The following is a 12,828-nucleotide window of genomic DNA, read 5'->3' on the forward strand; positions in this document are numbered from 1 at the left end:
GAGATGAATGCGTTACTTCGGATGTTGCTGGCAGCCGGTTCGAGTTGATCGTTGCGAGATCGCGATATTCGTGAAGCAAAGCGTATTGGTTACTCGTGTCGTAGGATAAAACCGCGTTGATTTTACGTTGGGGCGCGTGACATTTTGATTCCAGCAGCGTAGCCCGATCGATGAGTTTGCGTCGTTTCATATCGACGAGTAAGTCAAAATGTTGAAGAAAGTCGGATCCGATGATAGCGCAGTTGATGTCAGCTATCACGAAAGTCCACACGAAGTTTCGTCGCAATCCCAGTGACAATGCTAATAGGTTTGTATTTTCGTGCCATTGGCGGCGAAAAGAAGCTTTGGAGTGAGCATAGTTTTGCGTTTTTATCACTGAAATGTCGGCGCCGGTATCGATGAGCTGTGTTTTGGAGAAATTGTCGTTGATAAATGTGGTCTTCTTAATTTGTCCGCCGAATCCGAAGATTGATTTAGTTTTTTGGTTCGGATGCAAAAGAGCATGGTTGGCGACATTTCTTGGCGGCGTTACCAAATTTGCTGTGGTACCAACACATGTCTCCAGCCATGACGCTGTTGCGATCCGTTCGCAAGCTGTTCTTGCGAGAAAGGTTTCTGGAGAGCGCGTTGATTTGTTGTTCGATGCGGTCTAGACGATCGTCGGAAACGGCGCTGCTGGTTGGCGCCGACTTGGCGTCGATGGTGCGTACCTGATGAAAATCACCGACTTCCATCACTTTATCTGCCAACTTAGCTAAGTTTGCTAGGCTGGCGTCCGATGCTTGCAAGATCGCTTGCACTTGTGTTGGTAAGCGCTGCAGCCACAGTGCTTTCAGAAAAGATTCTTGAACTTTATTTGCGGCTAGTGCGTTTAACTCGTTGAGCAGTTGCGTGGGGCGCTTGTCACCAAGGTCGGTCTCCGATATTAACTTCTGGATTTTTTTTGTTCGCTTTCGCAGAAGCGTTCCAGGATGCACGATTTCAAATTTTCGTACTTGCCTGTGCGTGGTTGGTTGACGATGGCGTCGGCAATTCGGGCCAACACCGGTGCTTCGATTGACGCTAGGATTGTGTTAAATTTCGTTTCGTCCGAGGTTATTCCCGCCAGAACGAATTGGGCTTCGATTTGCGATAGCCATAATTCTGGGTGTTCGGGCCAAAACGGCGGTATTTTCACAGCTACACGGTTGATAACTGCGTCAACACCGTGAGTAACGGTATCACAAAACCTCGGCGTCGTCTTGTGGGGCGTCGTTTTTGCCAATAAGCACCAGTACTCGTGTGTATATAGTGATCACGTCGGGGTCACCAATTTGCTTTGCCTTATGTTTATTGATTACTATATACTTATATTTAAAACTAAAAAGATGATCGGGAAATGAAAGCGGCAAAGACTCTGCAGTGGCGGCGGACGAAAAACTGACGAAACTTATTGAGGGGAGAGTGTGTCTCCTGGAGATGTACTCCCGTAATATCGATACTCGCGTGAGTTATCGAGTTTTGTTGATCACGAGAACTGAAAGGGGTTGCCACAGCTTATTTATCGAGTATTTAATTGTTATTTATTCTATTATACACTTATTCTAACATATTTTTAATCTAAATTAATTAGCTGTCCAGCGTCTTTTAATATTTATTCGCGGTTTTCGTTTAATGCATGCTGTTTACAAATTTATTTTGTTTTGTCCGCGCGTCAACAAGCCCGTGCTTGGTATCGCTGGGCCACTTGATGGTACTGCCGTTAGTACGTCAACGTCCAAATAAATTTCTATACTTCCTTAAAATGTTGTCTTTGAACAGTTAATTGAAGTACACATAAAATGTATTAAGAAATTTTCTTTAATAATAATAAGAGAGAAAGTGAATCATTTATTTATTTTGCAAAAAAATGATTTTAATTTATATGCTACGCTAAATAAAAAGGAATTAAAAATTTTAAAATAACATGACTGTTAAATGTCAATTGCACATTTATGAATAAATCGACTTTCAATATATATATTAAATCGACTTTCAACAAGATATTAAAACAGAAAATTATTGCAAGCGAACTGAACTTCATCTATCAATTAAGTCAAATAAAATAAAAATATGAAAGAGTAGAATAAAACAGGGATAACAAAAACTTAAACTCAGTTGGATGCAAAATGATGAAAAATGTCACTAAATTTCAGCAGAAATTTTAAATCCCAACAAGTTCTTTAACCAATATTTAGATATCGTTCAAAATGTATCATTCTGGTACTAGATTTACAGTAGACTGTCACTACTTAAAATGGTTGAAATATATTAAATTAAATACTGTTTTTTTGTTTGAATTTTACCTACCTAAAAAAAGTACAATTAGTGACGATGAACATATGTTTAGATGCAGTTGCATTTTTTTATTGGCATGAATATAATCACATTATGCAAATTATTTGTGTGTATAAATTAAACCGATTTTCATCAGTGAGAAATTTAATTAATTAGCAGTCCCTTTGATGGTAATGCAAAGGGCCATCGACATTATTTTTCCGACGCTTCAATTGCAGTTAATAAATCCTTTATTTATTTATTTGGCTGAGTGCTAATTAGCTTTTGAAGTGTAAGAGGTTTCCACAAAAAACAACAAATTTTTTCAAGTTTTTCAAGTGTTGGCACTTGGACTTTGGCTTCCGCTTCGAAAACGCACTACAAAAATATATAGCGAAAAGTGGCATGAGATTTAATCTATAGAAGCTTAGTTTGTGCTAAAATTCATTGGGAGAAAGACAGTAAACTAATATTGCATTTAATTATTTATTTATAAAGTGCTGAAGTTAGAGTACTTTAAAAACTAAACAAACAAACAAACAACAAATAAATACTTTTGTATGGCAAAACTGCAAACTGTATGTTTAACACTCTAAAGTATATTTTCAATGTAGTACTATAACAATATACCAAATAAAACCTTTGGTATATTTTTAGTATTTTTGCGGTATATTATTTTGGTATATTTTAAGTTTACTACTCTGTAGTAAATATTTCAGTACTATTAAAATATTCCAAAAATATAACCATTGGTATATCTTTGTATTTTTGCGGTATATTATTTTGATGTGTTTTAAGTTTAGTACTCTATGGTATATTTTCAATGTTGTTGTATAACAATATACAAAATATCACCTTTGGTATATTTTTGTATTTTTGCGGTATGTTATTTTAGTATGTTTTAAGAGTAATATCGAAATATTTTGCTCTTAATTCAAAAGCGTAGCTGGTACCTTTCTTAATTGTTTTCTAAAACTCTAAGCTTAAACAAAGCATAAATAAACTTGTATTTCTTAAAACTAATATAAAATTGTTCATATGAGGGACATAATAGTGTAATGTAAATTTTACTGTTAAGATGATGTTGATACTTGAAATCGAATGGTTAATTCACATTACAAGCTATATAAAAACAAGTAAGAAAGCTACAGTCGAGTGTGGTGGTAGGTGGACACACAGACAGACAGACGGACATATGTAACTATTGATGCTGATCAAGAATTTATATATTTTATAGGGTCGGAGATGCCTCCTTCTACCTGTTACATACATTTCCTGCCGGCACCAAGTTATAATACCCTTCTACCCTATGGGTAGCTGGTATAAAAATAAACTTCATTTGCTATCTTCTGCTAGCCAAGAACTTAAATTCCTTTGCTTTTACTTTTTAAACCACTAATTGAAATATTTAAGAAATACGTTTAAAGTACTTAAGACTAAAGTAGAGAGTATTTTGTGCTACATTTGAATGAAATGGAAATTTGTTTGCTTGCAGGTCCATAGAAACATTACGTGCTGAAACGCCCGAAGAGTTCTATGCGCTGAAAGAGGCAACCAAACTGGACGACCACGATGACAGCCAGCTCAATGCGGAACACGAAACAACAGGAACTGGAACAGCAGCAGGAACAGTAACAGCAACAACAGCAAGAGGAGGAGGAGGAGGAGTTGGCAGCGAGCAGAAGCTGCAGCTGAAGAAGCTCAAATTCAGACGCGAGATGCACGCGTTGGCAATGGAGGGTGGCGACGTGGCGCGTGGTTATTGTTCCTGCGATGAGCAGTGGACAGTGGACTCGTTGTCGTCACCCACATCCACGTCGACGACCACATCCACGGCAACAATGTCGCCCACGCTGGCAACCGGAAGTGCCAACACCAAATCCGTCGGCAGCAGCAACGGCAACGGCAACGGCAACAGCAACGGAAACGGAATTGTGAGAATGGCGGCATTGAAACAGAGAAACGCTGCGGGAGGCGGAGGCGGAAGCGGAGGAGGAGGGGGAACACGCCTCAAGCAGCAGCATCATGTGCGCTTCTCTGACGAGAAGAACTTCTCGGATTAATCCGAAAGTACTCGAAAACTACTAGACTGCACCTAATCTTTGTTTAGATTTAAGCTACAAATTTCATAAGCTAAGTTAACTGGTTACAACAAACGAAGAAAACAAAAAACACATTCAATAAAATATAAATAATAATTGTGGAAACGAGATTAAAGTGTTGTTAAGCGAATCATAAAATGTGTAGTTAAACTTTTGTAGATCATAAGTCATGTAAATACCGAAAATAAGTAGAACGAACAAAGTGTTTAGTCAATGTCAGCGTTTAGTTACTAATCTAGAATCTGTTGTGAACGATATAAGAATTATATATATATACATGATATTTGTCTATAAGCATGATATATACATACATATATCGATCATTTACTCGTTTTAAGTGTAGCACAACATTTTTTCTACCATTCAGCAAAAAGTAGTTAATAACAATAATAATAATAATAATGAAAATACATTCGATACGCTGCCCAAACTAAAGATCCTTCTAATTAAATGTGTCGATAACTTGCTGAGAGAGAAGGAGATTAGTAAATACACACGAGTATATATATATATTGGGATTATAATGTGTACATAAAATAGTTAAGTGAAAGCCCACAATCCTCCTTCTAAAACAAACGTGAAAACTAATTGAATAAACCGAATTGAAAAAAGTTAATCGAATGCGAAACCTAAACAGAACTCCTAAAAAACAAAAAATAAACAATGTGGTATTATTCTATTTAAGTAAAACAAACGAAGAATTAAAACAATGGCTCATATAAAATGAAAACAATAATCCAATCAAAACTATTCCAATAATTGGTCGATTACTTAATCCAATTTAAGTTCGAGGGGAATTATTTGTGCTGAATTGCAATTAATTTGCAATGAAATATTTTTGACATTTACAAATATTCTATAAGTATTGTTAAATTGATTTAATCAACAAAAAATAGACAAATAATTATTTGAACAGCATAAATTAAATTCTAAAATCAGTTCTTAAAATATATTTTTAATGAAATTTCCAAATACATTTAGACGAACTTAGTTCCAAACTATATCAAATTTATTATGCATTTTATAAATTTTTTTTGTAATTTTCCTAATTTTTTGCAAATAAAAACAAGTTGAAAAAATATAAAGAACAACAACCTTATATAAATATAATTTAATTTAAAAAAAGAATTTAATTAAAAACAAAAAAAAATTCGAAAAACTTAAAGAAAAACAATATTAAATGTATTTATTTGTACATTTTCTTATTTTAATGGAAATAAAAAAGATAGTAAAAAAACTTAAAGAACAACAATATAAAATGTATTTATAGCAAAGTTTATAATCGTCTAGTTAAAAGTATGAAAAGAAAAACGAAAATTAAATAAATAATAATTAAGTTAAGTCAAAATAAAAAAAACATAAACAAAGAGAACAAAATTGCATAAAATAAAGAAAAATTATTAAATGAGAAATGTAGTTTGAATTTTTGATTCATCACAAAAGTTTTCAACAATTTTCAGATTATGATTAGACATATCACATAATTGAAACTTGCTCTAATGATTATATTTTGTGGTATTCTATGAATGTGGTACTATATCAAAATCCCAAACATATTAATTTGGTATATTTTAAGAAATTCTAATAAATGCTTCAATTTATAAATGAGCGATTTTAAAGGGTTTTCCAAATTTGATGGCCATCAAATCGAAACTTTCTTCATTGACACATAGAAAAGACGCCACTAGCAGCTAATAAAGACCATCAAAGTCTTAAGACTATAAGCTGCAATTCCCTCGATGCCTTCAAAGGGCTCAGTCATGATTTCATTTTAAATGCTTTCGTTTATATTCCTGCCAAATTTCAGCTTTTCTTTTATGTTATTCTCGTTTTTGTTTTTGCTTTTGTTTTTGTTTTGGGTTTCTGTTTTGTGTTTTTGCAATTTTAATGGATGCTTTTTATGGTCGCAGTCGCTGTTCCCAGCATGCAGCGGCGGTTATTAAATAAAGTTTTATGTGCCCAATAAAATACTTTGGGTCCTTGGCTCATTCGCATGTTGCCCCTAAAGGCGTACGCCGTGTAAGTGCCAAAGAGATTGGTGGGGCATGCAACACAACGCAGCGCAACACAACACAACAGAACACGAAATTTCAAGGTTATTATTGTCGTCGCGCCACTGCGCGAGGGGCATTCAAATTATTATCGCCAACGTGAACTCGGCTGCTTCACAATGAAAACTGCATTAACGACAATATCTATATATACATCTGTCCCCATCCAATCCCCCTTTTCCCCTCTCTTTCCCCTTTGGCAATCTCTGCCACATTTTAAAGCATCGTCAATGGCTTGTTGCACAGTTTGTTGATGTTTGGCGAAAACTATTCCAATTAACTTGCCAACGAATCCAAGCAAAAAAATGCACAAAAAATGCCCGCTGGCCATTTTGTTGTGCTGTGTTGTGTGTGTGTGTGTGTTGCCTCCCCACGTTGCATGCAACGCGACCAAAGAGACGGCGAACAATTTGTTGTAGCTTGTTTTCTTTTTCCCTCGTTTTTTTTTGCAGTTTTAACTTCAACTTTGGCAAAGCGAAAGTTTGATGCAAAAATTTCATTACATATTAAAAATTTAAGAGTGTGTGGCACACACACACACAGATACCACAACACACTCCCACACACAGATACACACATGTTCTTGTTTCTGCTTGCAGGCATAATTAATTTCAAATTAAACACACTTCAAAAATGTTAAAGCATTCTAATGTTTATTATTGCAAATAAGTAAGCACATTGCACTATGGGGACATAAAATGTTTCTTTGGCAAAAATATATTTTTCAAATGCAAATGTATATTTGAAGTTAATATATTAGGAATAAATCCTAGTGTTATGTTGCATAACAGAAATTTTAACTTAAAATACCAATCTTAATCAGTGTTGCAAACTCTTCTTGTAATTATTAGTAATACATTATTTTTTTTATTAATTTAATTTATTTATTGAGTATTTTTGAGTAGTTCGTCTGTGAAAACTCAGATGACGAAGACTTATGTTAGTTTGTCTTGGCATGTGCGTACAAATCACAAAGTTTCGCATTAATGCTGGATTTGCAATATTTTCATAAGCATTTTTGGCTGCATCTAGAGTTAACCAATCCTTAATCTTAATCTTAATCTTGCAATTTGTGAAATTGTGAAATACCCAGATGGTGATGGTATAAAACTAGCAAAAATTGTGTGACGTTGCCAGACCCACGATTGGGCCCCAACAATTCTTATGAATAGTCAGTTGCGGAATCCGGATGTAAGAAGACGGTTGCAAATATAATTCACTACCATCTCGCGTGCAAGCATATAGCGAAGAGGGACCCTTTAAACCCTTAGCTCTTTTGGGATTGTGAGGTGGGATTTTATTATGCTTGACACGAAGCCACGAAAAACTTTATTATTATAGAGTCCCTGCTGATTCTAAAAACAAGCACATGAGTCGATAATCTTATCACTGACTTCATTAATCAGACTCGAATCTGCACATACGACGATAAATAAAATAGGTTTTTTTATGACCCCAAAACTGTCCTACAGCTCCCTTTTAATTTATTCTCCCATGTCTCCGAAAATCAGAAAAATAATTAGAATCTCATTGTAAAGTTCAAGGACTCAAATTTAACATAAGTAGTATTTACTCATTATGGAAAAACAAAAACAAAACAATTTGGTTATAATAATAAGAATGATAAATGTAATATTATTTCAAATTTTGTTCATAATGGCAGCAAATTTAGAAACAAACTTTATACAATATATTATTTTTTCATTAAACTCCTAATAATAAACCACAATAATAAGAAGAAGAAAATGCAAAACAAGATTCATGTTTCTTTTATATATGTCAAGATGTATCTATATTTTATTTTATTTTTTTTAAACAAAGAATTTTTGCTTTTAAATTTTTCTGTTTTTTTTTTAATATTTATTTTTATTTATTTTCTTTTTTATATTTTTAATCATTTTTATTTAACATTTTTATTTAATCATTATTTTTAATATATTTATTTTTAAATATGTATTTTATTCATATTTAATATTTATGTTTTTTTTAATTTTTGATCATATTACAACTTGAGTTAGAAAAAGTATAGGCCTGACCCAAAAGTTAGGGTATCATCTGACAGCTCATATGCTGTCGAGATTCGCAACTGCGAAGGTGGACAAAAATACAGTGCAAGAAAAACTGTGGGCAGCTTCTGCATGGCCAAACAGGCACTAATACGAATCTTTCTGTTATCAGAACTTTTTTTTATTGTTTCTTTTATTCGGACAACTCGGACTTATTACTTACCAGACAGAACTCCACGACGAAGGCTTTCACAATGTTGTTGCTGTTGGTGATGATGATGATGATGAAAAGTGGATACATGTTTGACACATGTAAAATTCGTAAAAATCTGTTAATCGATTTAATTTCTCTTTTTTTCAATAATCTTTAAATCTTTAAATATTTCTACTATATATAAAAAGAACAAATTTTCAAAAAACAAGTTGTTTATATTTTATTTATTTTTTTTTAATTTAAAAAGGCCAAAAATAGTATTTTTCACGATTATTTTCTGTCCCGATGCATGTGTTTTATTTATTTTTCACACCATCAACGAGAATTTCGGCCACCCAGATCATCCGCCTCTGATCGTAGTTCAATTAGAAAAGAATGAGAGCTGTCGTTGCCAAAGCGACAAAGCTCGTCTCCTACGATCGTTCGCTCGCTCGACAAACTCACCACGGAAGAGAAATTGCATTTGCAGAGGTGAATATCCCTTAATCGTGCAATGGTTTGTGTCTCTGTGTCTCCGCTAAATTTGAGTGGCAAATTTAAAATCTCAAGGCTAAAGAGATTTTTTGCAAATTTGTGTCATTTGCGACCATTATATTCGATAAAAATGTTAAGATCTTTTCACATATCGATGTTTTTTTACCATTGCAATGCAAAAAGACTGCAAGTAATTAAAGTGTGGCATCGTAAAACATAAAATACAAGAAGGTACCAGATGTTTTTAAAAAACTAAAGCTCCGTCCATTTTGTTTTGAAAATAGATATATTCCTCGCTAGCCGCTAGTTTTCAATCTATCCCGCATTTTGCTTTTGAAAACCGTCAGATCTAGCGGGGAAATAGCTAAATTGGCAACGCTGGTCTTAATATGTCGGCTGCAGTGTTGCCAGAGTCGGGTTTTTCCCGTCAAAACTGTCTTTATTCAAATACCATTTACTTGAAAAAATTGCAAAAAGCGGGCAGCGGGAATTCTGGCTTTTTTTTTTTACTTAAATGCTTTTTTTTAGTTTTTTTTCTATTTGCCCATTATTATGGGACAATATTTGTTGTAGCTGTTCTGTCGATGCTTGTCAACATTTTTAGTGACAAATCGATTGTACAGTGCTATTAAGAACGCGCCAATTCTTATCGTAGCGTCACTAAAGGCGAAAGTGAATTGATCTTAAGTTCAGTGTGTTTTGATTGTATTAAAAAAAATCAAAAGACTTTAAACAAAAATCTCGGACGACACGGAAGACAGTTACTGCAAATGTACTATCACCGCAAAACTCTCTGATTTGCGCGCCCATGTTTTGACCAAAAAAGCAAAAGTTAAATACTTTGAAGACGACAGCGCTATTCGTTTTTCTACTCGTTGTTTTCTACTTAAAATGGAAATACATTTTATTCTAAATCATGCATTTACACTTATGGCTTGCGCAGACTTGACAAATGCTACTATATATATAGTATAACCTTCCTAATAAATTCCTAAAAATGATAGGAACTGGATGAACATAAGACAATAAAAATGAGGAGAATGAGAATAGTTTTAATGAAATTCTCCAAATATTGTGAATATTAGAGCAGCTGCTATACAAATTCTATACATATGTTTCAACATAACCGATTTCGTGCGCTCACCCTGTGACTATCAGAAAAATATAGAGAATCCAATGAATTGAAAAATAAGCTTTTTTATAGCTTTTTTTTCCTAATTTTTCAGCTTTTTTGCATCGTTCTTCTCAAAACAGTTTTTTTTCTCAACAAACTCTGGCAACACTCGGCTGTTAAATCCAGCTTTTTCACAAGAATGTGTTAGTTTCTTAACAGAAATGTTAAGTTAAAAGACCTGTTTTAATATATTCGATGTTAAAGTCAGCTTTTTCACAAGAATGTAAATTTACAATATTTTTATATTATCATATTAGGAATAGATCAAAGTAACATAATGTTACATAACAGAAATGTTAACTTAAAGACTATTCTTAATGTGTCGGCACGGTTGCCATTTCAAAAAATTTTTTGTACCAATATTTTGAAAAAATGTACCAATTTTAGCAAAAATGTACCACAAATTTTTTCACGAAAGATTTTTTGTATTTCACAAATTGTGATTCACAATATACATATAACTGTTTACGTAGTGATAGACCTTACATTGGCGCATACATATTTTCTCATTTTACACAATACGTCGCAAATCGACTGTATGCGATATTTTTCAGTGTTCAATTCATGGTTCAATTTCTAACTGATACAAAATTTGTGTCTGGTGGAACAGAGCCATTTGTTAAAATAATATGTGTGAATATAAAATTTTATTAAAAATTTTAATTCTAGACCAGGCATATTGAAAATGTACCAAAATGAAAAAAAAAGTGATCCAATGGTACATTTGTACCAAAAGTGGCAACCGTGTGTGTCGGCTTTTAAAGTAATTAAATAATAAGATATCTTTCATTATCTGCATATGTTATATTTCTTAACATTTGTAAATTTAGTATGTTGTGTTCACGTTTAATTTTTGGTAAGAAAATCAACTTTGAATAGAGTTGCAAAAAGTTTTACACATTATCACAGTAAGTGTTATGGAATATGTATTTAGCTCTTAATTTAGATAGCGCTATCTTGAGAAATTCGATTTCTTAGGAAGCAAGCATCTTTACATGTAGTGTGGTGTATGTTAAGCAGCGACTTATTTCGTTTGAAATATTATAACTTTTGAACCTTTTGAGGTAATTGAATGATTTAAATGTCGTATGGTAGATAATTGATAAAGTTATAAAATATGTGTTTGGTTGGAGTGCCCCAAATTTGTTGCTAATGAGATATATAAGTTGGAATTTGTAAAAAAAATTATACCAATTAAATAATGAAAATTCTTAAAAATTTCAAATGTTGTATGCCTTTGTAAGATTTCAAAGCTATATCCTTCAATTTATAAAAATAACAAGCTAATATAACACTTTTCAATCTAAAATAAATTGGCGGAGTAGTGCCACGCCCACTTTCTCGGAATATTGAGTAGAAAAGAAAAACCGCAATGAAAAATTTTGTGTCGCTCGCGGGTTATTAATTAATGCCACTAAAACTGGTCAAATTCCCCATAGTCCAATGTTTATATATCTGTATGTATGTGTGTATGTACGTATGTACATATGTATGTATGTAAAGTATGTACACATTGTGTACATCTAATGAAATTTGGGCAACATGATTTATTTGTTTGCGTTTTTTTTTTGCGAATGTTTCTGTCGCTGTCGTCGACGTCATTAAAAGTTCATTTTTTGCTCCTTTAATTGTTGCAAATGTTTATTAACATGCGAGTGTAACACATATGCACATAAATATATTTACTATATATGTATGTAGAGAAGCATGTTTGTGTTGTTCAACATGTTTGGCAAAACACAAAAGTTTTCACTTGTTTAAACTCGCTTTAATTATTACCAGATGTGCAGAATTGTTGGCACAAGTATTTCAATTTACTTTTCATTTTATATATTATATGTATTATATATTTTATTATGTTTGTCAATTCAGCGCTTAAGGAAAGAGGCGCTAAATTGCAATTAACCACTAACTGAATGCACAATTTTAATTAAATATTGTTAATTAAAAATTAATTAGTGTTGATCGGAAACGATTTGCGTTGGAGGCGAAAAAAAAACTCTTTTATTAGAGACGGATTAACAATTCTTGCATCGCGGCTTTTTTATTACACCTTTAAATAATTAATCAAATAAACAAACTAATTTCAACTGGTTTCAATTTATACTGCTCAAATTATTGTGTTCATTTGAGTACTTCCAAAATGTATTTTTCTTTTCTTGATTTCATACAAATTCAAAAGTGAATTTTGTTGAATTTCAATTATTAAATAATTTAAAATTTACTTTCAATTTCAATTTCCATAACTCTGATTAATAACCACAAATATTTTACAATATTACCTACAATAATTATCTTTATCATTATTAACACAACATATCCATTATTTTAATAATTGCTGATTATGGTTAAACATAGAATTTACTTATTATCTTTAGATAGATAGATTGTAAATATGTATATAAAGAATATATAAGAAAGCTACAGTCGAGTGTACTCGACTGTGAGATTACCCAATTTGATTAAAAGCAATATATTTTGCGGCATTGTTCTCAAAATATACCGAATATAC

General features: G+C 32.7%; 2 protein-coding genes across 9 annotated transcripts in view; one reads left to right on the forward strand and one right to left on the reverse strand.

Annotated features, from left to right (window-relative positions):
- LOC133836016 (neuroligin-1) overlaps positions 1-5,062 on the forward strand; it is an 85,519-nt gene extending 80,457 nt beyond the window's left edge. For all 8 annotated transcript variants that reach the window (XM_062266279.1, XM_062266280.1, XM_062266277.1 and 5 more), the window contains one exon: positions 3,791-5,062. Coding sequence is in view for 1 of the 8 variants with exons in the window: in XM_062266284.1 (XP_062122268.1) it covers positions 3,791-3,798 (8 nt within the window). In the remaining 7 variants the exon portion in view is untranslated. The remainder of the gene's footprint in view (positions 1-3,790) is intronic.
- The window catches only part of LOC133836018 (modular serine protease-like), a 29,573-nt gene extending 20,834 nt beyond the window's left edge, over positions 1-8,739 (reverse strand). The window contains exon 1 of the mRNA XM_062266286.1: positions 8,678-8,739. The gene's annotated coding sequence lies outside the window, so the exon portion shown is untranslated. The remainder of the gene's footprint in view (positions 1-8,677) is intronic.
- Between the last annotated feature and the right edge of the window lie 4,089 nt (positions 8,740-12,828).

Source organism: Drosophila sulfurigaster, chromosome 2R, assembly GCF_023558435.1.
Source record: "Drosophila sulfurigaster albostrigata strain 15112-1811.04 chromosome 2R, ASM2355843v2, whole genome shotgun sequence".
Classification (NCBI taxonomy): Eukaryota; Metazoa; Arthropoda; class Insecta; order Diptera; family Drosophilidae; genus Drosophila; species Drosophila sulfurigaster.